This window comes from Lupinus angustifolius, chromosome LG12 (assembly GCF_001865875.1).
Source record: "Lupinus angustifolius cultivar Tanjil chromosome LG12, LupAngTanjil_v1.0, whole genome shotgun sequence".
Taxonomy (NCBI): domain Eukaryota; kingdom Viridiplantae; phylum Streptophyta; class Magnoliopsida; order Fabales; family Fabaceae; genus Lupinus; species Lupinus angustifolius.
Genome location: NC_032020.1, coordinates 18,670,316 through 18,696,735, shown reverse-complemented (window position 1 = coordinate 18,696,735; position 26,420 = coordinate 18,670,316). Strand labels below are relative to the sequence as shown.

Genomic DNA, 26,420 nt, shown 5'->3' with positions numbered 1-26,420 from the left:
ACAAGTATGGTTCTACCTATTAAAGTCCTTTCTTATAGAACCAGACTCTTCTGGTTGGAGAAAGATTATCATACAATATAATATTTGAACCTAACTTTACCTGAAAGTCAAAAACTTAGCTAAAGAGTTTTGTGTCCAATGGTTATTTTTCCATATACTCAACCAATTTAGGACGTTAACACTTAAATTAATGCCCTTAACTTATAAAAGATGTGATTTTGAGTCTGATGAATATATCATTATAAGTACCCATAGAGCTATAGGACTTACTTCAACCCTTGTGAGTTCAATATGCATTACATGTTGTGATTGATAAATAATCATTTTGGTGGATACGTATTTTAATCAATTATTACAGTATTCAATTTAGTTTAACAATCCAGATAGACAATAACGTTGACCATGAACATTTTTCTCATGTCATTTAGTTAAGAATATAATTCTGGTTAAATAGCAACATAATAGAAAACTGTCATTATTTTTTGGTTTTTTTATGTATTTTTATCTCAATGTTCTCTCCAATAATAATATAGAGGAGTTTGGCTAGTAAAAAAGATCACATCTTTTCTCCCATACCATTCTACATTTTTTTGTTTTTTCTAATATATACTTCTCAATTCCCGTGTCTACTTTATTAGAGTATTATTTTTCCTCTTTTCGGAATAATGAGTGTAAGAGATAATTATAAACAAGTAATTAATATTGTCTTCACTTAGATAATGACAGTTAAATAGAAACAAATTTAAAAAAAAAACAACAGTAGCGAATGTAATTGGATAACAGTTTTTGGTACTTTTTATACAATTGGATAATTGGATAACACTTATAAGGGAGCAAATGTAATTGGTATGAAAGTTGACACATATTTAAAAATATAAATTAATATTTTTATACAATTTAATAAGATACGATTGATTTGGGACATAGAGACAAAAAAAAATTGGGGACACTAGATCATGCACATAGTTGGTAACAACTAACAATTGCTAGGTTGTTTGACAAATGAAGTTTTAGATGCTTTCCTAAAATAGAGCACATCATAGTGGAAAAGAATGATGGTTACATGGGGGCAAGATGCTCTCCATTAATAGAGAGATAAGTACAACTTTTCCTTTTAGTTTGAAGGATAAATTTATCTTATCATAATAAATATAATGGTATAAACGTAAAAACATATCACATTTTCTTTGATTTTTCCTCTCACATGAGAGGAGTCTCATTCGGTTACATGACACTAAATATTACACCCATGCAAGCCATAACAAGTTAACAACAAAAACGACCCTTCTTCTAGTTCATTTATACATATAAAGCAGAAAGGAATTTCAACCTTCATATATCAAATTTGATCCTTTTCTTTCTATTATCTCTCATTGTCTTTTTCCCACTATCAATTTATACACATCAACCAACACAAACAAAATGGGTTGTGGGAAATCTAAACATGATGTTGCTTCTGACAATACCCTCCAGCGCAAGAAATCCTCCAATGCAGGACAGAAAATTTGGACAGAAACCAAAGACAATAATGTTGACAATGTTGTGAGTTCAGAAGTGGAACAAAATAACAAGGAAAATGTCAAAGAAGCTGGTGTTGAAGGTAAGGCTGATGAGTCCAATAATGCCAAAGACAAATCTCTTGAAGTGATAGAAGATGAGGCACTAGATGTGAAGAACAAGGATGCTGAGGAAACTACACAGAAAAAGGAAAATGTTGATGTCAAGGAACTAATATCTGAGAAAGATGATTCATTGTTGAAGGAGAATGATGCTCCTGCTATTGCTGTAGAAGAAGAAAAGAAAGGAGAAAACCAAAAAGGTGTGCAAATAATGACCCTTTAGAGCAATTACGTTTGTGAAAATATTTTCTGTCTTGGTTTTTTGCTTTTGTTAACCATAGCAAAAATGTTACTATTTGCTGTTTACAAAAAATAATAAATGTTGTTTTCACTCCAATAATACAAACTTTGGAAATAAGAAGACATATTTATAGTTACATAGAAAAGAAAAATAGAAAACACTTTTGCAAACACTTGGATTCTTGTGACCCAAGTCACATTCACTTAATCATTTTCTAAAAAAAATGATTTATAAATTATAATAATTTTCTCTTGTATGTGTACAGATGAAGTGGAAAACAAAGGTACAGTTCAGGAAGAGACTTTGACTAAGGAAGAAGAAACCAAAGAGACATATCAGGAAGAGACATTGGCTAATGAAGAAAAAACCAAAGACACAATTGTTCCAACCACAAAAGGTGAAGAAAAAGATTTAAGGTGAGTATGCATGTGAGGCAAATAAGGGTTTACACATTCTCTTAATAGTGAAAAACAAAACTATGCTCCAATTATGTATTGTATCATGGCTGTCATGCATGTCCTTAATGTTGTTCCTACATTGTTTTTTCTTTCATCTGTCCTCAAACATGTCACACTGATGTAAGACATATTCTGGAAGAGTTATATATATTGTCATGCCTTCATTTATTCCTTTTCTTTCTCTTCTCTTTCTCTCTTTAGTTCTTTGATTTCTTCTTTCCTGAGATCTAAAATAGATAACCTTGGTGCAACCAAGGAAATGAAAATCAATGTTACTGTTAATGCCAAATGCAATTATGTCGTCTTCCTACTAATTCTTAATTTCTTTGGTACAAAACTTTTAATTTCTTTTAACATGGTATAACTATATAGATAGATGTAAACCACTTGTGCACATTGGAAAAACGAACCTATCTTAATACATAGTTTTAGACTATTTATGAGTGGTACATAATGTATAAAGTCATTATTGCTGCACACCGAACTGTCTTTAATCTCACCTCATATTTAGAGCTATTGAGATACCAAAAACGAAAAAAAGGTGTGATAAAAAAATTGCCTTAAAATGGAGATTGAGAGGGTAATGAATCATCACTGGCACAGATAAACCAAACAATATTATTACATTATGACCAATCATGACACATTTTGGTTGAAATAAAGAAAAATCAATGTTCGAAACAAGGGCTGGAATACACTAAACTTTGATGTGTTAAGTTAACATTCAGAAACATGACTAATTTCACATCTAATATCCAAAACACAAGAGCAGTTACATCTTGTAGAATTCTAAGATGAAATGTAACAGTTTTGTGTTAGTATGTTCCTGAGGAGTGTTGTTATTCTTCCTCTGGATCCTCTTCTTCCTGGAGCAGATTTTCTCTGTTGTCATGAGCCCAGAAACCGCGCACATCTATGAGCATGCTGGCTACAGTACCACCTTGTTTGCATGATAATAGATCTGCCAATGTTATTTGGAGAGGATCTGCTGGCTTAACCATATCCCATATTTCATCCCTTACATCTTCAATACAAAGTTCATAGTTTCCACCTTCAATCCATTTATGGTGCACATCTCTGTTTCGAATAAATTAATAAATATAATACCTTGTTAGTTAGTGAAAATCAATAGTAATACAACAATAACTAAGCCTTAATCCTACTAGGTGGGGTTCTTTTTTTTAATGTCACAAACTATATAATCACTAAATCAATTAAGCAGTTTAAGGACATTAAAGATTCCTGAGTTCCATCTTTTTACAAACTTGTCACTGTATATATGAGACTTGCAGGACTTGCTCAAGTACTACAAGCAGGAAACGACAGTTTTTTATGTAGGAAGATTGTATCAGGCAACATCCCGGCATCTGGATGCTCCCCTTCTATTCTTCCAATAATTGCAAACAGTCATTAATTGTTTAGAAGATTGGAAACTCATTTGTGTAAAAAAAACAGAATAACAATACCACATGCAAAATAAAATTAGCAAGCATAGGGAACCAACCAAGAATCAAACATTAATCAAAAGACAAAGGCAAATACTAAATAAATAGTATACTAGCTGCATGAATGCTTACCTGAAAAGTGAGTGAATATCAGCGGTAGTAAGGAAACCCCTCCCTTGAAGATCAAGGCACCGAAATAAGTATGTCAAGCCTTCTGGGGTATCTTTGTTCTCTAGAGCCAGAACAAAGTCCAAGAAACTATCAAAATCCATCTCCCGGGAATTCCCACCACCAGTCTTTCCACGGCGCACATGTTCATCGTATACTTCAGAGCACATAAAAGAAAAAAGGAAAATAATGTCAATGGTGCAGGGAAAGTAAGATAATGCTAAACTACTCCAAAATGACGTCTGCAATCCAGCAGTAAAAAAAATCGCAGAAAAGAATGGAGAACATACAAGAATGGCAATCATGCCTACTATTACCAACAGAAAAATGGAGGAAACCAGCACTTTGGAATATGATGTCCATGCAAATGGTAAACATTCCTAAATTTTACACCATGAGAACAGAAGAATGCTAATAAATTCTACCTCTCTCAATAAAAATCTCAGTCAGAGTTCCATCTGCATATTCTTGAAGTTCCTGCTTGCTCAATGTCCCATTTGCGTCTTTGTCAAGGACAAGGAACATGTCTGCAGAAAAATGGGGGATACAAATGAACACAAACTAGTTGGACACTGACTTAAACACCAAAAGACATTTTATTGCTTAAACACATTCATCATGAAATTCGGCCAGTCCACATAAACACATTTATCACTGGAAAAATATGTGAAGTAATAGATAGAGCAATATGAATTTTAGAATGAAAAATCTCTACTCCCTACTAACACCCATGCATACTTGTAAAAACATGCATAGATGGGAGTACAATGTACCAAGATGTAAATGAGTCTTAAAACCTAAAACCAACCTACCACATATACGTTGAGCAGAAGTCAATGAGAACCAGTTTTCAGCTTGTTCTGTGTCTGTGACTTCTTCTTCACTTTCCTGAAACAGATACAGCATGCTCAACAGAGCTTACAAATCAGAGCTTATAAGAAGCTAGAACAAAATATAGTTCACATGTATAATTAAAACAAAGAAAATTGTAGGAGGTAAAGTATAATAAGATCAGCACTAGGAGGTCCAGAAACAACAAGAAAGAGGGCAAGAACTGAATACTATGAGGTTTCATGCTAAAGATATTAATAAAACTTATATGACTACGACCAACCTGGTGAAGCTCCATTAGTTCTTGGAGGCAATTACTAAGCAGAACTTTCTTGATGCAAGCTTTTCCTGTTAAGAAAAAAATAAATATATAGATTTTAGTAACTCCAGTGAAAAACATTCTGCATTATCTCAAATCAATTCAGGTACATGTGCACAAATGAACAATTCTTTTATAAAAGAAACTTTGTGTGCACAAGAAGCTTTTACTCTCACCAACTGTCATGCCTCTTCCTACTGCCCCTCAATCTCATCAATGCCAACTTCAATAATTTTTCATTTCCACCTCATAACATAAAACAGGTTTATTTATTTGCCCTACCTCGGGGTAAACCGTTATGAGTGGTAAAGCATTTACAAATCGATATGTGCTTATGAAAGGAAATAATCAATGTATGGAATATGATGTTTATATCCTTTAGACGCAAATCCTTCACAAATGATAACAGTTCTTAAAACACTAATTTGTACTATACAAGTCCACCACTGTTGCCATCAATGTAAAATTAAAAAACATAACCTAATTTGTAATAAATATTCACCAAATTTCTAATCAAGTATTTTAAAATTAAATGTTTTTGTGTATGGTTGTGACGAAATAATCCTAAATCCGAAGAGAGGAAAATATGACTATAAAACTTCAGCTAAAAGTAGTGGCAAAAAGATATCAACCATACAAACCTCGTCTATGAGGATCACAAAAGAAAAAGAATTTGTGTGCTGCAATACGACAATACATTTGAACAAAAGCTGCTGGCATATCACGTAGTTGTGCCAAGTTAGGTATAAGACCTCGTATATATGCCTCCATTTCCTGACAGGATATAAAAAAACACAGAGAGAGAGAGAGAGATCAAGGTTAACCTAATCTTTTTATATAAGAAACTGTTCAAATTCATTTGTCTCTCAGAACATAAGAAATACATGCATGCACAATAGAATAAAGGTTATATCATAATAAGGTGTGAAACAATAGATATGTCTCCATACAGACAGTTGGCCTGCTGAAAGTTTCCACGTGAGGAAAATATTTTCTATAAATTTGGATCAAAATAGCAACTACTTCCCACAAGTATGTGCAGTAATAATAAGGAGACACTAAACTGATTGTTCAATTTCAAACAATTGGAAGGCTAATAACAAGAAGAATCCATACATGTGGCAGAAGGAAACCATCAGAATCCTCATCAAGCTCACTCATATCAATTCTTGCCTGTGTTAGTGAAACCTGCACAACCATAATCAGTTGGTAGTTGTCATAAACATTGAATAGATTCATCAACGTAAAAACAAAGAACAGAAAAATAAATCTTTAATGGAGAAAGAAAACACCAGCCTCAATACACATGTATTCTGGAGAATTAAACAACAAAGCCACTGATATTGTATATGTTGGCAGGTGACCTACCGTACGCATCACATAAAGGTAAAAGGGCAGAATGGCAATCCTCCCTTGTTCATCTTTCTCGAACTTCATGAAGTTTGAAGGGCTAAAAAAGCGTCGACACTTGGGACCAATTTGTTCTGTACATACAGAGGCTATGTGGCAAAAATCTTCATAATTCATCTATAAGAAACAAATTGAAGTGTGCATCAGAATTGCTGCAAAAATAGAGTATAAAACTAAAGAATCCAAGCAACAATTCAAGGCAAACCTTAGTCCATAATAAACAAAACGGAAGTAAGTTTGAGATTAACAAGATAGATGTTTTGGCAAAGTTATATTATATTTTAAATTAGTTTAACAACATGAACTTGTACGACTCCATTTAACATGGAACATTTAATAATGATAAAAATAAGAAGAAAACATATGTTCTTTGATATGAAACAAGATTCTTTCAACAAAAACTCACAGAAGCAGACATCAAACTCCAATAAAAAAGATGTTCCGAGTACATTTCAAGGATCTAATACCAATTGAAGAATAGCCAGAAGCATGGAAAATTATTAAGGATATAATGAATCAACCAATAATTCTTTTACAGCTGCGAGAGTTCAAGTGTTCATCTTTTTTTTTACAACAAGGAGGAGTCAGTTAACCTATCAAGCTCACATGATTGTTGTGGTGAATTTACGTATGTATTATACTTCCATTAAAGACAAATCTAGCTGTCTAAATATTGTCCATAATCTAATATCATAAAATTTTGAAATAAGGAGAAGCACACACAGATATGAAAGTGGCACACCTTTTCTGCTCCAGTGGCATCATCGATCACACAATTTTCTCTTAAGCACACCCACATTGCATCCAAATCATCAGCATTCAGCAAAAGATCTGATTGTTTCTGTTCAAAATACCATGATGCCACCAAAGAGACAGACATGAAGTGTTTAAGCAGATATAAGTTATAACAAACAAATTGGTAAGCTAGAAAATTATACCTTTAGAAACCGATACTTCGCCAATCTCTGGACTCTATGACTGATTGATCCATCTTCAGGTTTCTGAATAAAGGGATATAAATTTTCTAATAATCTAATTGCAAATGGAGGCCTTACATGCATTCCAAAGAAATACAATTCCAAAAGTTCAAATATGAATATGTATAAAAACCATACTGTATACTATAGTATGTACTCTGTAAGCATGAACAAAATTACCTATAAATAGGAACAACATGCAAGTGTGTGCTCGTATCAAGGTGCTACTATGTGACAGTTATCTTAATAGTTCAAATTGAATAAATAAAATAGTTCAATCTGCATTTTGTTATTGGTTTTAGAAGGGGCTTGACGAAGTGACAGAAAGATACTGTCTCAAACTAATAAGAACAAACATATTCATACATAAACATTTGGAGAATAAATAAATACATAGGGCACAGAAAAGGTTCATATAAAAGGGAATTGAACGCATATTATACAATAGAGAGAAAGTATTATGAGTAAGGAATGGTTTGACATAAATACCTTCTTGTAGAAACTTGGAATTGTTCCAGCTTCAGCACTCTTCTTCTGTTTTTCTTTAAAAATGTCAAGCAAAATTCGTTTGGTTTCAAGCTCTGGAAAGTGAAAAATAACAAGATATTAAAGTATTGCATTAGTTAGGGTTTGAGAGTAATAATAAGAATGAAGAAATTGAAAGTAATAGGATTGAAAAAGGGAATAAAAGTGACCCATCAAGGCTTCGGAACCGAGACCGGCACCGGATCCGATGAAACGGCGAAGATTACGGACCCACAACATGGAAGAAGGCGGAGGGATTCTGCGCTGCTGTCTATCATGGCTTTCGCCGTCGCTCCAACCACCGTTGTACATCCCTTTCCAACTTCACTCTACAATTCACTTTTTCTAATATTTATTTATTTATTCACTTATATCTTTTTAGGACATGCCATCTTCTTATTTCTCAACTTCTCATCCACTCTAAATAATGAAAACGCTAGACAAAATCTGGTCCGATCATATTAAATTCGGTTGAACTGTAATAAATTGAGAAGTGGATCAGACGGTTCACTTAAATTTTAAAAAAATATATTATTATTCTACTATTTTGTTTTACTCCGATCCAAAAAAAATAGAAAATAATATTTTAATTTAATTATATATAATTATTAATTATATAAAAATTATAAATTATATAAAATCATTCGGTCCGACCAGACGGTTTAACATTTTAAACTAGTTAAATCTAATGCAGGACCTCTTCCACTTTGATGTCCAGCTCAGGTTACACAATATTTCTTTAATCTATACCATTTTTTAAAATTTATGTTGAAATGTGGTTTTGGATTTTTGGATTTTGCAATAACATAAAACTAGTGCAAACAGACTTCTTGGTAAATATGGAAGGGCTATGAAACTAGTAGAATAATAGTGTAATAAAAATTTGGAATTTGGGCCCTTAGTCCATTTATTGGACCACTATTTTTTGTGGTGAATGGACCACTAGAGTTTTAAGAGTATAGTGATTTTGTTTCGGCCATGATGATTCACTCAATTTATGACAACGGCATTGAATTTCATTAATCTTGGCATTGAATTGCTTTTGTGCAAGTGCTCACTAGGGTTGTAGTTTGTGTGATAAGGCATTATCCATCTACCAACAAAACATTGGTCTAATAGTATAAGGCTTTACTGAATCCACAAGGTCAATAGTTCGATTCTTCGGAGTAATACTTGTTGGGAGAGCAGACATAAATCCTAAAAGTGAAGTAGCAAAAGCTAACATAACATCTGGAAAAAAACTTGTATAAAGACATATATAATATTTCGTAATTGAAGACAAATATATTTTATAGGTTTTGATACAATCATTTAAAATTAAATTTAATTAGAATAAAAATATCAATGTGTTGTCAAAATTTTATTAGTTGTTTTTACATGATTTCGTCTCGACAGAAGTCTTTCTCCGTAACAGTTTGAAGAAAAAAAAGTGCTTACTGTAACATCTATCACTTAAATACCATTAGTCTTTTTTGTCCTAAAAACATGCTTATCTTTTTCCCTAAATCCTGGACGACCTTTAACATTGACAAAAAAGTGTGTGCCAGTTTTGGAGAATGTGTACAAAAAAGTGTCTCACCATAAAATAAAAGGTATCATATTTTACTACACTTTTTGTATACAAAACTTAATATATGCCACATGTGATATGTAAAATAATCATCATTTATATTTTTTTTTTTATCTTTTACCAATTATCTTGGTACACGAGAGCATTATCATGCCATGTTCAATTCTATTATTTTGCTTTTTTCACAGTGGGCCCCAAGTGGAGCTAACATAGTATCTTTCTGCTGTATAAAATCTTTAGTCAAAGAGTCAAGGGTCTTAGACTCAAAACTTCATTCGTAAGAAACCCATTTGAATATTTCTTCACTTCCTTTGCTTACAAACTATAGTGGGTCCAAAACGATAGAAAATCTTAATATCAATAGAGAGACAAGTACTTCAAAAATCATAAAAAAATCTAATATATATATATATATATATAAAATACTATATTTGTTATTAAAAATATAAAAATTGCTTAAAGGTGATTTACCTAAAAGGCATGTTACAGGAAATAAGGTTTTCAATGTTTTTGTCATTTATTCTGTGTCTTTGGCGATTTTCTCCGCCAGGCTTAAAATTATGCAGTGTACATATATTGTTGCGTATCTAAAATCTAAATATGAAATAATTTGTATAAACACTCAACATATTTTCTAGAATACAAAATAGGATTTGTGCATGGAAGGTCCAAAACACAAGCATAATAATGTTATAAATTAATAATATGTTAGTCTAGTGATGTAAGGTTTCGTTATATTTTCATAAGAAAAAATGTTAAAGGTTCAATTTCGATAAATAATATTTGTTGAGATGGACATATACACATTCAAAAGATATCATTTTCTGACTCGTAGAGTAAGAAGATACATTTGTAATACAAAAAACGTGAAGAAGAGGAGGATCTTAAAATAAATTTTATTTACACTTTCATCTCTTTAGTTCTGGATTGAAAAGTTGCTCAATTCTCTAATATGAACACTTTAGCACAAATAAAAATTCTACATTTGATTACATTAAATATTATATATTTGATATCTGAAGCTTACTTAGGACAAACAAAATAAAAAAAAAATTAATATGGGCCCTACAAAAGGGAAGTTTTCATTTTTGTACTCCAATGTAGGGTTGTTTTCAGAGACAAGACAGAGTAGATTCATACAAAATCTAAAATTCATGATAACTTCGTGTGTAGTAGGATACAATTTTAGAGTAGTAAATCTATATATTGACAATGTAAAGATGTATACATAATAATCAGTGGCATTATCTATCATTTATTTGAATTTTTTTTTTTTTTGAAAAGTCAATGATGATTAAAAATAAATGATGGATAATGCAATGATAATATAAAAAACTCTTATACTGTTGGTATATTTTTTTTTCCTATTAACTTTAACTACTCCCTTTGAAAATTATGAAGCAAACAAGAGCTTGTTATGTAATTGGTCATTATTTTGCATAAAATGCGGATTCACATGTGCAAAATAGAAGCAGGTAGTGAGTATCATGCTACATTTCTAAGATTAGTACCTCTATTTCAAATATTTGAGACTCTCTAGGACTATGGTGACAAAACCACCCATTTGTTTTTCTTTTGTGGTTTTGTCTTGTGATTGATTCCACCACAATATGATTGAGAGAAAGACTCTTGTGGATATGAAATCATATAGAGACAACTAATAAGATATTGACAATATATTAATATTTTATTTTTAGTTAAATTTAATCTTAAATGGTAACATCAAAAACCATAAAATATACTTATATTTAAATGTGATATGTTACATGCGTTTTTCTATAAGTTTTTCTATGAAATTGATTTCATTTGTACCAATCATTCAGCTCTTCCAAAAAAAATGAGACTATGTGTTATATAACAAACAAATCTTAATTAGGTCAATATCTATTGGGTCTAGACCAAAAATAAATGTAATGAATTTATGTGGGGTGAAGCTTTTCTTTTTTGGTGCATTAGTGTGTCTTTTATTCTTTACTTTTCCTTGCATCGGAAAGCACACAATAATTTTATAAAAGACTTGGTTTTTGTTTTATTTTTAGTTTTATTATATATTTTTAAAGTTTTATCTGTAATAAATAAATTTATTGTTAAAATACTATTATTTGCTCAAATAATTTGAGTTAAAAGATAAAATGATTTAGTTTTATTAATAAATGATAGTTTTGATAAATTAACGAATTCTTAATACACATCAAACTACCTAAAAATAATACTCAAACAGATATGTATAGTGATTTAATCTTGTCAATCCTTATCAAATCCCAATAACTAGCTCATGATTCTATTTATTACATCCTTTTGGATAGCTTTATGTGTCAATTAAGGAAATTAACTAATAATGTTATTATCATTAATTCTTCAACAATTATTCTTCTTTCTTTTCACTCAATTTGTTAATATTTTTCCATCTCAATAAACTAATCTAAGTATGTTTTAAACTTTAATAATAAAAAATTAACATATATACAAAAATTGTAATATCTATGTATTGTCATTGTAAAAATTTATATAAATTCAATACATAACCTATCATTTATTTGTATTTTAGGAATAATAGTTTGATAGTGTATAAAATGATTACATTATCGGCACATACATATTTTTTCCCTCATACATTATTCACTCTGTTTTAATGCTAATTTAATTAAATCTATTTTTCCAAATTCATGATTGTGCTTATTAATAGGATAATAAAAAAAATGTTTTTTTAGAATGTCATTGGAACTAGGAGGAAAATGACTGTTGCAAAGAAATAAAAACTAAAGAGTGTAGTTGATAGAGGCCTATTTAAAGTAATTGACAAGTAAATGGAATCTTTATTTTCACTGTTTAGTTGTAACTCTAAAGTAAATGGGATAGAGAAATAGAGATATAATAGAAATAAGAAAGAGAAAGGATTTTAAAAGTTGGTGAAAAGGGAAGCATGGTCTTCCAAAGAATTTCTTTATTTTCTTCTCTACATGATCATACCATATAAAAATCCGTTGTCTCAAATTCTGTTATAAACCAACCATATTATGCCAATTCAGTTAAAAAATTAAATATTCATGACTTTATTCATTTTTGTTTCAGTGTCCCATCATTTCAAGGAATGAGGATAAGTTGTCCTAATTTTTCTGACTCATTGTGTCCCAATTCACCGAAAAGTTGCTACATGCTTGAAAATAAGAATAAAAAACAAAAAATAATTTTTTATATTATTTGGTAAGATATAATTGGTTTGAGATATTTTATACTGGTGTACTATGCCTTGGATATAACACTATTTAACTTCCCTTATCTAACTCACATTTTCTGTGCCATTATGTCATCCACCTCTAGAACCAAATCAGATGCATATGCATCATCATTGAAAGGACCACATGAACCAAACCAAGCCCAAAATTGCTTATCACTTGTTCAAAGAAACACATGTTCTTCTGGTGAGAGAAGAGGGAGAAAAAAGCAAGCAGAACCAGGAAGATTTGTTGGTGTAAGGAAGCGACCTTGGGGTAGATATGCTGCTGAAATTAGAGACCCTACAACAAAAGAAAGACACTGGCTTGGAACATTTGACACTGCTCAAGAAGCTGCACTTGCTTATGATAAAGCTGCTCTATCCATGAAAGGAAACCAAGCAAGAACCAATTTTGTTTACTCTCATAATATCAATTTTCACACTCTTGTTACTTCTCAAATAGATGTTCAAATTCAACCTTTATTGCCAACTTCACAAGTTCTAGGTACTAACACTCAGACCAATCAAAAAACCATGTCTCAGTTGAACATTGAAAATATGTGTGTTGTTGAAACTGCAAATAGTTCATCAACTTATCAGGATGATAATTTATTCTTTTCAAATGATTGTAGCTCAGGCTATTTGGAATGCATTGTTCCTGATAATTGTTTTAGACCTGGTTCTGGTTCCAGTACCAACAGTTCATACTCAAGAAAGAGCATTTCTTGTGCTCCAAGTAATGATGATCAAAAGGTAAACTCACTTAACAACACAAACTACATTGAGAGTACTTTACTTCTTGATCAAATGGCAAGTTCATTCTCTCCTCAAGAAGGATTATGGAATAACCAGCAATATTCATGGGATTGGAATTCAAGTGAACTTTCAGCTATATTTAACAACAATAACAATAGCAATGCATTAAGGGTTGAACATGATGGGTGCATGGATCATAATAGTGAGTCTAGTCCAAGCTATGGACTAATGAATGAAGCTGCTTCTTCAACTATATGTTTTCCACCCTTTGAGGACGTAGACTTGGGATACCACCAACTCTTATGAGAATGGTGGATATCACCTGTCCCAAATGATATCTTACTCCATATCCTAAGCCAATCAGAGTGCTCAATTTTATTACTTTTTGCTTTAAATTTTTTTATTTTATCTATGTATTAATACATGATTGGTTTAGGACAAGGAATAAGACACGGTTGAAGACATGTGATCCCCATCCTTAAGTGCATTTATATATCAAGGAGTGGGTGTCTAAGTGTCTTAGCTTTTAGCTCTTGTGTACTTGCATGCACTTGTAAGTTTTTTTTAACTCTTGTAACTTTCTTGCAGCCTTTTTTCTCCTTCTAATAATGTGATTACTAAATTGCACACATGGGGTATGCTCTTTTGGTTTAAAGATGTTGAAAAAGGCTCAAATAGACACTACTATACTATTATCTCTCACTTTCAAATCAAGGGAAAGTCATTCTTATAATGATGTTGTCTTGCCCACATTATTATGGTTATTAATATTTATATATATATGGATGCATATTGATAGCATGAATTTATGCTTCTTTCGGCTAGTTGCCTAAACTTTTGGACACAATAAAGGAACAAGCATCTAACAGATACATAGAGTAATAGCCCTTGATTCTAATCTATTGCTTGCGTTGCAGTACACATTCCCTTTTGCTCACATTCAAATCAAGGGAATTTATGATTCTTTTAGGCACAAAAAAAAAAATTTGGTTTCACACATGTATCCTTGCTCTGAAGCAATCTTGTCCGAGTCAGGAACATCCATAGGTATGTGAGACTAACTCTCCCAGTGAGTATTTTTTCCATCCACAAGACTCGAACCCGAAACTTAAAAGGAATCAAACATGTATCACTTAAACCAAACACACTAATTGGTTCTTTGCAGATTATTTGAAAAAATGTCTCCTACAAATCGTGAAAGGTAAGTTATATTTTCTTTTCAGATTGATTGTTGTTACTTGTTATACACTTGAGTCAAATATATTTTTTGGTCACCTTCTTAATGAACCTTAAATTGTCTCTAAGATTACTAATAAAAGTGTTGACCAAATTAATGGGTAGTGTAATAATAAGTGATGATCAATCAATTTAAAGAAAAATAATAAAAACAAGAGTTGGTTAGGAATTGAGTTTGAGTTTTTTTAGTTGTAATGTAACTCCATGTAATTGGTTCATGGAATTGCGATTCCAATTCCTAGTGACTTCCATTGAATTCTTTTTCATATGTTAACTGCCACATAAGGAGAAATATATTGAACCTTAGCAATGCACTCAGGTTACAGTACCTGTACTATAAAGTCATGCTCTTGATCTTTCACTTTTGGAAAGTCTACTCCACTATACTAATATTACAATCATTTCACAACAAACAAATCCATCTTTTAAGGGATGATACAGAAGAAAATAATCACAAAGAAATCATCTGATCTCACAGGAAGCTCAATCTTGAAAATGAGAAAAGAAGATTATTACACATTCAAATGAATTAATTTAAATGTGTTTCTTTATATACTTATTCTGTAATAAATTTAAGTACCAACTCAAGCATTCCACTTGTCACAACATCATTCTGTATAAAAGCATAAAAGATAGCAATGTGAAGCCTCATTGTACCTTCCTCATTACTTCTCTTCACAGTAAACCTTAGCTAAGTTGGGAACGGTAGCAAGGGTAGCAAGCAGGACCTTCCGAGCAAAATTTGAAAAGTGCTCCCAAAATCAAAAAAGGGTTGTGGTGGAGAAACATAAACATATCGTCAATGAAATTCTAGAATTTCCTCATCAAAAAAGATTGAAGCATAAACAAGCACAACACTGAAAATTGATGATGTGGAAGGACATGTACATTGCTGAAGTTCTCAGGGTTGGCCATGGTTTATTCAAGACCTAAGGGATGGTCACAAAAAGATTGTATGAACACAAAAGATAATTGGTTCGCCCTGTGCTATAACTGAAATGTGGAACTGGGATGACTGAAAAATGAAACCTATTTGAAGATCTCCTTGAATCATGATGTCTTGTTGAAAATTGAGATAAAAAGTATATAATGAGGAATACATTCTCATTGCTTAGATTGAGGTGTATGAGACAGTGCTACTCATGGTGGCATCGGTAGTTGCTAAACAACTGGAACTCTGAACAGATGCTTGGGTGCCTGATTGAGAAACTGGTCCACCACTTGACAAGGTCAAGCCAACTGATCCAGTTGGTGTGCTCATTGATGAAGACATTCTGGATGAAGCAGGCTCCTTGCTGGATCCTGAGGTAGGTTCATGCCGCAACTCTGATGATGAAGATGACGGAGCAAGAGTACCATGCGAGTAACCCACAGAATAATAGGGTGCAACAGGCATGTCAGTCAGGGAAGAAGCAGAAGGACTATAACTCAGTGATCCCATAGGATGATCAAATTTGCATGTAGGACCAAACTTACAAACTCCCCTTTGGGTATAATGAGTGCAAACGGATGCCCCCTGGTTATCAAACAGACATTGGATGCTTGACAATTCAGGATTTAAGAAAGCAATCAAACACATATTTTCAAAAAACAGCTCAAGTGAATACATAATCATCATTGCAGTGATAGTTCTTTAAACAATTGAAGTTGTCAGTGAAATTAAAACAACGAAAATACCTGTCTATTCTTGTTCTTACACTGCAAATGCAACTTAAGGAGATACCAACTCCATAGAAACCCAAACAATACACTTATGGTTCTTGTATCACAACTTTGTGTTGGAGAGGCATTCCATAATAGAAATAAATTTCAACCTGGTGGAGTAAGTGTACACAAACTTACCCCCACAAGCCCATGACCTCCAGGTCAAAAGGCAACAACCTTAACATTACACCAAGGCTCACCTTCTTCATGCATAAAAACAAGAAAAATAATATGGAATGCTCAAATAAACATAACCTAATCTTTACATACATCATACGATGAATATCCAATATAGATACAAAAGATAAGTTATTACAAGTAAATCAAATAAGGAAAACAACAATGCCATTGAAGATGCATTGAGGTGAAATAATTTGTTATGAAATTAATAACACGATGAAAGGGGACCTGGAGAGCACAACTAAAAAAACTAAATAAGGCATACAATAATGAGCATTAAAAAAGTAATATGAACACAAAATGAAAGAACGAACTAGGTAGCTGATTGTTAAAATTATTGATAAAAGGACATCCCTAAGCTTTCTGTTAACTAAATATGTGGTGGGAATATATCTTACAGATTTAAATAAAACTTGCAAAAAGTTTCAACTGTTCAAATATTCATACTACGCAGTATTCCCTGTCTTCGCAAAGAAATATTCGTAGCAAAAGATTTGAAAGAGGAGCTAACTTACAGAATTTACTACTACAAACTCCTCACTATTTTTATAGATTCCTAGTTAGATCATCCAAAAGGTCAGTCAACCAGGTCTTAATATTGTACATGCATGATATAACCCAACATGAATGAATGATACATGAAAATAGAAAGATGGAGATCACTATCCTAGAAAAGAGTTATCTTAAATAAGAATCAAAGCTTAAGAACAGAGAAAAGTGGCTCCTGCACTGATTAGTTTCCAGTAATGAATTCAAAACTAAACTTTAAGTTCACTGAAGCAAAGTTCAAATTCTACATAAAAAATGCATGAACCAAACATAACAAGTCATTTTTTGTCAAAAGAATATAATCCATCAATTGCATTATACCTCACTGTTAGCCATTTTAATCGCCAGTTGCTATAAGAGTTTGAGTTGGAAAAGATGTATCATGTATATATAGTTCATAACCCATTATGTGGAATCATAGTATTAAGGAGTTTAAAGCTAATTGTTACCGGGCGCAAAGGAAGACCCACAGGGCTAATGATCACATTCGTTTTTGAAGCACTCATGTCTGCTGGATGATGATATCTACATGATGGACCAAATTTACATTCCCCTGTTTTCATGTAATACTGACATTCTGGTTGGTCGGGCCTTTCTGGCAATGAGTGCTCCTTCTGACCACTGCCAGAAGGACCAAGTAGGGAACCAGAAGGTTGATAAGGCCCAGCATAGGCAGTTGTCGGTGAAGGGATCTGTGTTATCCCATAAAGCTGGGTTGAACCAACATTAGATGCAGTACTAGAAGGATGTACTGGGCTTGTTGCAGGACCCTGCACCAAGTGCTTAACAGCTTCAATGAATGCAGACATAACTCGAGTAAGCAGTAAAAAAGAAGTGATAAGCCTACCTGATAAGGACCCCAGCCAGAAAAGGGGACCATGGTAGGGGACACTACCATCGGCCCATAGGGGCCCTGAACTAATGACCCAGGTAGCAAAGATGGCCTTGCAACCAGTACACCGTATTGCTGTGAAGAAGGACCAGATGGAGACTGTACAGTTTGATATAATGGTGAAGGTACAGGCACAGCCAGAGGTGAAACTGGGGGGACTGGTGATGGCGCTGGAATCTGGACGCCCACAGGCTGTGGATGATGGAATTTACAAGTTGTACCAAACTTGCATTGCCCCGTTTTCACATAATAGGAACACTCTTTCTCACCCTGTTATCATTTACAAAAAATCAATTTCAGAGCAAACTTTTGTTATGATTAGAAAGTGTAACCCTAACATTTATAAAGCATACATGAATTTATGTAATAAATAAATATAGTGATACAAACCGTTCGCAATGGATATCCATAATAATTTAGTGAAACATGGGCAGCAATGCCTGCTCCCTGCCTGGGATGGTGGTACTTGCATGAAGGGCCAAATTTGCATGATCCCGTCCTCATATAATACTGCAGTTTAAGTAAAATCAATTTAATCAAGACAAAGGGAATGTACCGAAGTTTAAGGACACAAGAAAATAAAATAGAGGCATAAACAACTATTGAACACATTATCTTGTATAACAGAAACGAATTACAATGTCAATTATCAAAGACAAACATTCAATGTATTGCAACAGAGAGGATAAGAGGAGCAGATTAAGCACCTGACATACAGGCTGACCTACTCGTTCTGGATACTCCCCTACTCCAGTCCTAGCAGCACCAGTAATCTAACAAGCACAAAATAGACATAGATGCCCTCAAATTATGAAACATTGAGTCACAATGTTCAATGCAAATGATATTAATTGACAATAAAACTCAAATTCAATTCAATCCATTAATTATAAAAACATTTTAAAATTCTGCAAGCCTCAGCAGAAATAAACTGCACATGTAACATGCGGAAGGCTCTCCGTTGTGGGGAATAAAATACTGCAGGGAGTATTTAAGCTCGTGAGTGGCAAGCTCAGCATATTCATGGGTACGGGAGGTCGCATGTCAGGGTTGGGGTGTTATAAGATCAACTCTAAAGGGGAATGAAAAAGAAGAAACTTACTATTCTGGCACTGTGACAAGGATGATTGAAGCGGCATCGAGAGCCATAGCCACAAAAACCGTTCTTGAGAAAGTAGATACAATCAGCCTCATCAGGTCGCTGAGGGTATGATTCAGCACCACCATTTCTCCCTTGCCATGATAACTCTGCATTTTCAAAATTCAATTCAAGATCAAACCTAACATTCCATTAATCATTATACTCACTTCACTTCACTCCACTTTCTCTCCCCAAATCACAAAAATAGAAAGAATATATAAATAAATGGAAAATAAGAATGCAGAGGCAAAGATTATGAAATGACCTTGGTAGCCCCATTCCGGCGACGGATCAGAGTGTGAACCTTCGCTGGCGCGTCCGTAACGTTCCATTGTACGGACAAAACGGAGAATCTGAAACAGCCAAACGCAGAATGAGAGATTCCGATTACTGAGCTTTTTCTTCTCTCTCTCACCGGAGATAGAACAAACACAGCGTTTCTCTCTCTCTTTCTATTCTACTCTCTCTTACAGTTTCAATGCGTTTTTACTATTTTTCATCATTTTCTCTTTCCTTTTACATATAATTCCTTTTCGGTCTATCTGCGAATTGGTATTTGGAGGGCAAAAGACTAAAAGTGCATAAAATTTACTTATGAGATTATTTTCGTTTCAAGATCAAACTTGTAAACATACCTTTAAAGTTTTAATTGCTCGACTACGCGCCAAAAAAATCACAATCCTACCAAAACCAATCTTTTTTTATACTATTTTATTTTATAAAAAGATTATAAATCAAGAAAGCAGACAAAATTTTACCTCTTCTTTCTTTGGTAAAAAAAGAAAAGAAGAAGAGCCAAATGATTAATATGCAAGTTATAGTGTAAAATAATATAAATTATAGTGGAAATTTGTAAAAATGAGCATGTTTTTGTAGAGATTCTCAAGTTAATAGAACTGGAATAGGTAAGACAAAAGTAGTTGGTGTAAGATTTTTGGCCCATAAAGACAAGGGTCTTCAATATACTAAAAAATAAGCAAATACCAAAATTGCCCTTCAACTTTAGCTTCAGTTTGTGGTAGTGTACAGGTGTCGGTGAGTGAGAGGTAAATAGCTCATTATCTCTCTTCCTATTTATTTCCTCATAATTTTTTAGTTTTTATTTGTTCACCTTAGAAATTTAAGAATATATTAATAGTTATATTTACCATTATTTAATGCTCTCTTAATTAATGAAAATAGTAAGCAAAAAATGATGATAAAAAGGCATATCAAAAAACAAAATAAATATTATATAAATTAACACAATCATGAGCATTTTATTTCCTCAATCAAATAGATAAAGAAAACCAACTGAAGTTAGTTCAAGTACTACATGTTTGATTCCCCTCAAATAAAGCATTGGATTCGAGTCTTGTGGATAAAAAATGTTTGCTAAGAGAATTAGCCCCACATACCTGTGAATATTTTTTACTTAGAAAAAATTACTTCCAGTACGAGTATACTTATGGAAAATAATAGATAAAGAGAAAAGGGAGTAGTACAAAGAATATAATAAGGACATTGACCTAATTTATGAGTTAATTAATCTGATGGTGATTAATGGTCCATGGATGTGGCTGACAGCTGCAGATGCAAAGAGGAGCATGAAATAGATGCTATATTGGCAACACGTGGCACAAAAGTCACACCAATTTCAATTTATTTTTTACATATTATTAAAAATTAAATAACGCAAAATAGTAATAAGAGAAGTTATTTCAAGTTTTAGTTTATACATAGTATAGAAGATAAAGATTAAAAAAATATGAGAAAATATATATTCACTAATTGTATTGTCGGGCCTTTCTGGCAATGAGTGCTCCTTCTGACCACTGCCAGAAGGACCAAGTAGGGAACCAGAAGGTTGATAAGGCCCAGCATAGGCAGTTGTCGGTGAAGGGATCTGTGTTATCCCATAAAGCTGGGTTGAACCAACATTAGATGCAGTACTAGAAGGATGTACTGGGCTTGTTGCAGGACCCTGCACCAAGTGCTTAACAGCTTCAATGAATGCAGACATAACTCGAGTAAGCAGTAAAAAAGAAGTGATAAGCCTACCTGATAAGGACCCCAGCCAGAAAAGGGGACCATGGTAGGGGACACTACCATCGGCCCATAGGGGCCCTGAACTAATGACCCAGGTAGCAAAGATGGCCTTGCAACCAGTACACCGTATTGCTGTGAAGAAGGACCAGATGGAGACTGTACAGTTTGATATAATGGTGAAGGTACAGGCACAGCCAGAGGTGAAACTGGGGGGACTGGTGATGGCGCTGGAATCTGGACGCCCACAGGCTGTGGATGATGGAATTTACAAGTTGTACCAAACTTGCATTGCCCCGTTTTCACATAATAGGAACACTCTTTCTCACCCTGTTATCATTTACAAAAAATCAATTTCAGAGCAAACTTTTGTTATGATTAGAAAGTGTAACCCTAACATTTATAAAGCATACATGAATTTATGTAATAAATAAATATAGTGATACAAACCGTTCGCAATGGATATCCATAATAATTTAGTGAAACATGGGCAGCAATGCCTGCTCCCTGCCTGGGATGGTGGTACTTGCATGAAGGGCCAAATTTGCATGATCCCGTCCTCATATAATACTGCAGTTTAAGTAAAATCAATTTAATCAAGACAAAGGGAATGTACCGAAGTTTAAGGACACAAGAAAATAAAATAGAGGCATAAACAACTATTGAACACATTATCTTGTATAACAGAAACGAATTACAATGTCAATTATCAAAGACAAACATTCAATGTATTGCAACAGAGAGGATAAGAGGAGCAGATTAAGCACCTGACATACAGGCTGACCTACTCGTTCTGGATACTCCCCTACTCCAGTCCTAGCAGCACCAGTAATCTAACAAGCACAAAATAGACATAGATGCCCTCAAATTATGAAACATTGAGTCACAATGTTCAATGCAAATGATATTAATTGACAATAAAACTCAAATTCAATTCAATCCATTAATTATAAAAACATTTTAAAATTCTGCAAGCCTCAGCAGAAATAAACTGCACATGTAACATGCGGAAGGCTCTCCGTTGTGGGGAATAAAATACTGCAGGGAGTATTTAAGCTCGTGAGTGGCAAGCTCAGCATATTCATGGGTACGGGAGGTCGCATGTCAGGGTTGGGGTGTTATAAGATCAACTCTAAAGGGGAATGAAAAAGAAGAAACTTACTATTCTGGCACTGTGACAAGGATGATTGAAGCGGCATCGAGAGCCATAGCCACAAAAACCGTTCTTGAGAAAGTAGATACAATCAGCCTCATCAGGTCGCTGAGGGTATGATTCAGCACCACCATTTCTCCCTTGCCATGATAACTCTGCATTTTCAAAATTCAATTCAAGATCAAACCTAACATTCCATTAATCATTATACTCACTTCACTTCACTCCACTTTCTCTCCCCAAATCACAAAAATAGAAAGAATATATAAATAAATGGAAAATAAGAATGCAGAGGCAAAGATTATGAAATGACCTTGGTAGCCCCATTCCGGCGACGGATCAGAGTGTGAACCTTCGCTGGCGCGTCCGTAACGTTCCATTGTACGGACAAAACGGAGAATCTGAAACAGCCAAACGCAGAATGAGAGATTCCGATTACTGAGCTTTTTCTTCTCTCTCTCACCGGAGATAGAACAAACACAGCGTTTCTTTCTCTCTCTCTCTCACCGGAGATAGAACAAACACAGCGTTTCTCTCTCTCTTTCTATTCTACTCTCTCTTACAGTTTCAATGCGTTTTTACTATTTTTCATCATTTTCTCTTTCCTTTTACATATAATTCCTTTTCGGTCTATCTGCGAATTGGTATTTGGAGGGCAAAAGACTAAAAGTGCATAAAATTTACTTATGAGATTATTTTCGTTTCAAGATCAAACTTGTAAACATACCTTTAAAGTTTTAATTGCTCGACTACGCGCCAAAAAAATCACAATCCTACCAAAACCAATCTTTTTTTATACTATTTTATTTTATAAAAAGATTATAAATCAAGAAAGCAGACAAAATTTTACCTCTTCTTTCTTTGGTAAAAAAAGAAAAGAAGAAGAGCCAAATGATTAATATGCAAGTTATAGTGTAAAATAATATAAATTATAGTGGAAATTTGTAAAAATGAGCATGTTTTTGTAGAGATTCTCAAGTTAATAGAACTGGAATAGGTAAGACAAAAGTAGTTGGTGTAAGATTTTTGGCCCATAAAGACAAGGGTCTTCAATATACTAAAAAATAAGCAAATACCAAAATTGCCCTTCAACTTTAGCTTCAGTTTGTGGTAGTGTACAGGTGTCGGTGAGTGAGAGGTAAATAGCTCATTATCTCTCTTCCTATTTATTTCCTCATAATTTTTTAGTTTTTATTTGTTCACCTTAGAAATTTAAGAATATATTAATAGTTATATTTACCATTATTTAATGCTCTCTTAATTAATGAAAATAGTAAGCAAAAAATGATGATAAAAAGGCATATCAAAAAACAAAATAAATATTATATAAATTAACACAATCATGAGCATTTTATTTCCTCAATCAAATAGATAAAGAAAACCAACTGAAGTTAGTTCAAGTACTACATGTTTGATTCCCCTCAAATAAAGCATTGGATTCGAGTCTTGTGGATAAAAAATGTTTGCTAAGAGAATTAGCCCCACATACCTGTGAATATTTTTTACTTAGAAAAAATTACTTCCAGTACGAGTATACTTATGGAAAATAATAGATAAAGAGAAAAGGGAGTAGTACAAAGAATATAATAAGGACATTGACCTAATTTATGAGTTAATTAATCTGATGGTGATTAATGGTCCATGGATGTGGCTGACAGCTGCAGATGCAAAGAGGAGCATGAAATAGATGCTATATTGGCAACACGTGGCACAAAAGTCACACCAATTTCAATTTATTTTTTACATATTATTAAAAATTAAATAACGCAAAATAGTAATAAGAGAAGTTATTTCAAGTTTTAGTTTATACATAGTATAGAAGATAAAGATTAAAAAAATATGAGAAAATATATATTCACTAATTGTATTATTTATTATTTATATTTAATTATGATTGATTTTTTTTAATTTTAAATAAATAATCAATGATATAACAAATATAGATAAATTATTACCCCTAAGATTGAGACTATCACGTATTTATCTCATACTATCCTTTTTCTGTTGGGGTTTTGTATTATTGTATATATCCATATTTGCTTGCTATTTTTATATGTTTTGTGCTAGAAATTGTGTTGATCAATTTTGAAATAAGAAACACCTACCCGAAGAAAAACATTCAAAGAATATCATTTGAGAGAAGAAAAAAATCATAAACTAATTTGGTTATTTTTTTATTTATTGCTATATATTTATTCCTTGTAATTTGTTTTATACGACGGCTCAATGCTAATGGTATTTGGTGAATGGTGATTGGTATGTGTTTCCGCGTGAAACATTTGGCCGGAAGAAAAAAACAACGACTAAGATTAAATGAGTCAGAAAACCAACGGCTTAGATGTTTTTTGGTGAGACATCATCGTCCGTACTGACTACTGAGAGAGTAACGAGATGTGACTCGGCGAAATGTCATTGATTCGGGACCACGCACGTGATCTTGTTTTCTTGGTTTCCCACGGGTTTGCTAGCACTAGAAGCAATTATGTCCGAGTCAGAAATATCCATAGATATGTAGGGCTAATTCTTCCGGCAAATATCTTTTACATCCACAAGACTCAAACCTAAAACTTTACTTAACGCACGTGATAGTGTGTGACTGTATCACACATTGCTATAAATTTTCTTTATCCTGTATCTCAAATTATATTTATGTTTTAAATAATGTCTCATGTTATACATTAATAAAAATATGTCATATTATTTGTGTATGGGGTAGCTTGAAATAATAGATATTGTTTGTTTTTACACAAGTGGCACTTTATGAAGATTTGGTGGAATAACTTCGTTTTTTTTGGACATTATTGCATCCAGTTTCCAAAACAATGGCACTGTATTTTGGATAAAAATTACATGTTTTAAACAATATCTTATTTTATTGTCTCAAGTTAATTAAAATGTTCCATTTTATTACTTTTTATTTTTAAATTTTTATTTTATTTATATATTAATATATAATTGACTTGAGTCAGAGAATATGACACTATTAGAGATAGGTGATTCTCATCCTTAAGTTGTCCTTTAATTATTCATAGGATCACTAAATTAGTGTATCTTAGGAGCAAGTTATAGTCCTCCAAATTCTTAATGTCTGACAATGTTTTTTACACTGCTCACACATGAAGCACAATCTGATAAAGCTCTTAAATAAGTTACCATTCTTATTTTTTTGTAGGGCTCAATAAGGAAAGTAGTTGGAGAGAAAAATAAAAGATGAGAAAAAGAGGAGTGCATAAAATATAAAAGTGTGAGAAATGTTTGAAATATATTATTTATAATTGAAATGTAAGTGGAAGATTGAGTTCAAATACCTTATTATAATGTATACCAATTATACTTATCAATTAGAAGTATTATATGGGTTTTGGACTAATAATATAAATTGCAATTCTTGGTAATTGCTTAACACTACAAAGAAATAATATAACTGGATGTTTTCTTTTCTATTTATTATCATATGCATCATTCAATTGTTTGTGACCATTGATGTACCACGGTCACTTCAGTCACACCAATTATATTCTATCAATAAATCTTGAAAGTGCTTTGTGGTGGACTTAGATATAGTTTATTGGTGGTATTGGATGTAACTTCCTTCTATGATACTTTATTTTGTATATTAATGCTATGTTCGGTTGTCAGAAGAAAATAAAAAAAAAGAGAAATATGTGAGAAATAGAGTGAAAAAAGAGAAATATGAGAAATAGAGTGAATTTTAATGTTATTTAGTTGTATAGAAAAATAAGAGAAATAAGTGATTTTTCTACCTCACTCTTAATTGAATAAGGATTTGTTGTCCCAATTATGTTTTAAATCATGTAGAGGATCAATGAAAATATTTCATGTCAATTAAAAAAATTAAATGTTCATTATTTTTGTTTCAATATTATCGGCGCATGACATGGTTTGAGACACACTCTGGGACAGTAAATATGAGTCTCTCTTCCCCTCTCATTTTCTCCTCAATTAGGAGGAGAAAGAGATTTTGTGGGTCTCTCTCTTCTTTT

At 32.8% G+C, this 26,420-nt stretch overlaps 4 protein-coding genes across 7 annotated transcripts; 2 read left to right on the top strand and 2 right to left on the bottom strand.

The window, feature by feature from the left end:
• LOC109362078 lies at nucleotides 1,266-2,297 on the top strand. Its single transcript, XM_019607646.1, has 2 exons — nucleotides 1,266-1,819; nucleotides 2,126-2,297. Exons 1-2 carry the CDS (start codon nucleotides 1,423-1,425, stop codon nucleotides 2,278-2,280), a joined length of 552 nt encoding a protein of 183 aa, XP_019463191.1. The 5' UTR covers nucleotides 1,266-1,422; the 3' UTR covers nucleotides 2,281-2,297.
• LOC109363084 (probable serine/threonine-protein phosphatase 2A regulatory subunit B'' subunit TON2) lies at nucleotides 2,921-8,350 on the bottom strand. The gene is made up of 12 exons (XM_019609261.1): nucleotides 8,164-8,350; nucleotides 7,958-8,049; nucleotides 7,430-7,492; nucleotides 7,234-7,332; nucleotides 6,450-6,608; nucleotides 6,198-6,269; nucleotides 5,723-5,855; nucleotides 5,046-5,110; nucleotides 4,744-4,819; nucleotides 4,357-4,458; nucleotides 3,896-4,088; nucleotides 2,921-3,395 (listed from the first exon to the last, which is right to left on the bottom strand). The coding sequence occupies exons 1-12, from the start codon at nucleotides 8,303-8,305 to the stop codon at nucleotides 3,158-3,160; spliced, it is 1,434 nt and encodes a 477-aa protein (XP_019464806.1). The 5' UTR covers nucleotides 8,306-8,350; the 3' UTR covers nucleotides 2,921-3,157.
• LOC109362072 (ethylene-responsive transcription factor LEP-like) lies at nucleotides 12,834-13,842 on the top strand. Its single transcript, XM_019607641.1, has one exon. It carries the CDS (start codon nucleotides 12,868-12,870, stop codon nucleotides 13,840-13,842), a length of 975 nt encoding a protein of 324 aa, XP_019463186.1. The 5' UTR covers nucleotides 12,834-12,867.
• Nucleotides 15,766-22,988, bottom strand: LOC109362808 (zinc finger CCCH domain-containing protein 34-like). 4 transcript variants are annotated; one of them, XM_019608834.1, is made up of 9 exons: nucleotides 22,936-22,988; nucleotides 22,730-22,854; nucleotides 22,426-22,538; nucleotides 22,031-22,096; nucleotides 21,714-21,833; nucleotides 21,279-21,593; nucleotides 21,023-21,201; nucleotides 17,655-17,796; nucleotides 15,766-16,288 (listed from the first exon to the last, which is right to left on the bottom strand). In XM_019608834.1, exons 2-9 carry the CDS (start codon nucleotides 22,794-22,796, stop codon nucleotides 15,884-15,886), a joined length of 1,407 nt encoding a protein of 468 aa, XP_019464379.1. In that variant the 5' UTR covers nucleotides 22,797-22,854; nucleotides 22,936-22,988; the 3' UTR covers nucleotides 15,766-15,883. The 4 variants fall into 4 exon arrangements, with proteins under 4 accessions (XP_019464379.1, XP_019464377.1, XP_019464378.1 ...); XM_019608832.1 differs by having other exon boundaries at nucleotides 22,426-22,571; nucleotides 22,936-22,987; XM_019608833.1 differs by lacking the exons at nucleotides 21,023-21,201; nucleotides 21,279-21,593; nucleotides 21,714-21,833; ... (2 more) ...; nucleotides 22,730-22,854; nucleotides 22,936-22,988 and adding exons at nucleotides 18,053-18,367; nucleotides 18,488-18,607; nucleotides 18,805-18,870; ... (1 more) ...; nucleotides 19,504-19,628; nucleotides 19,666-19,717 and having other exon boundaries at nucleotides 17,655-17,975.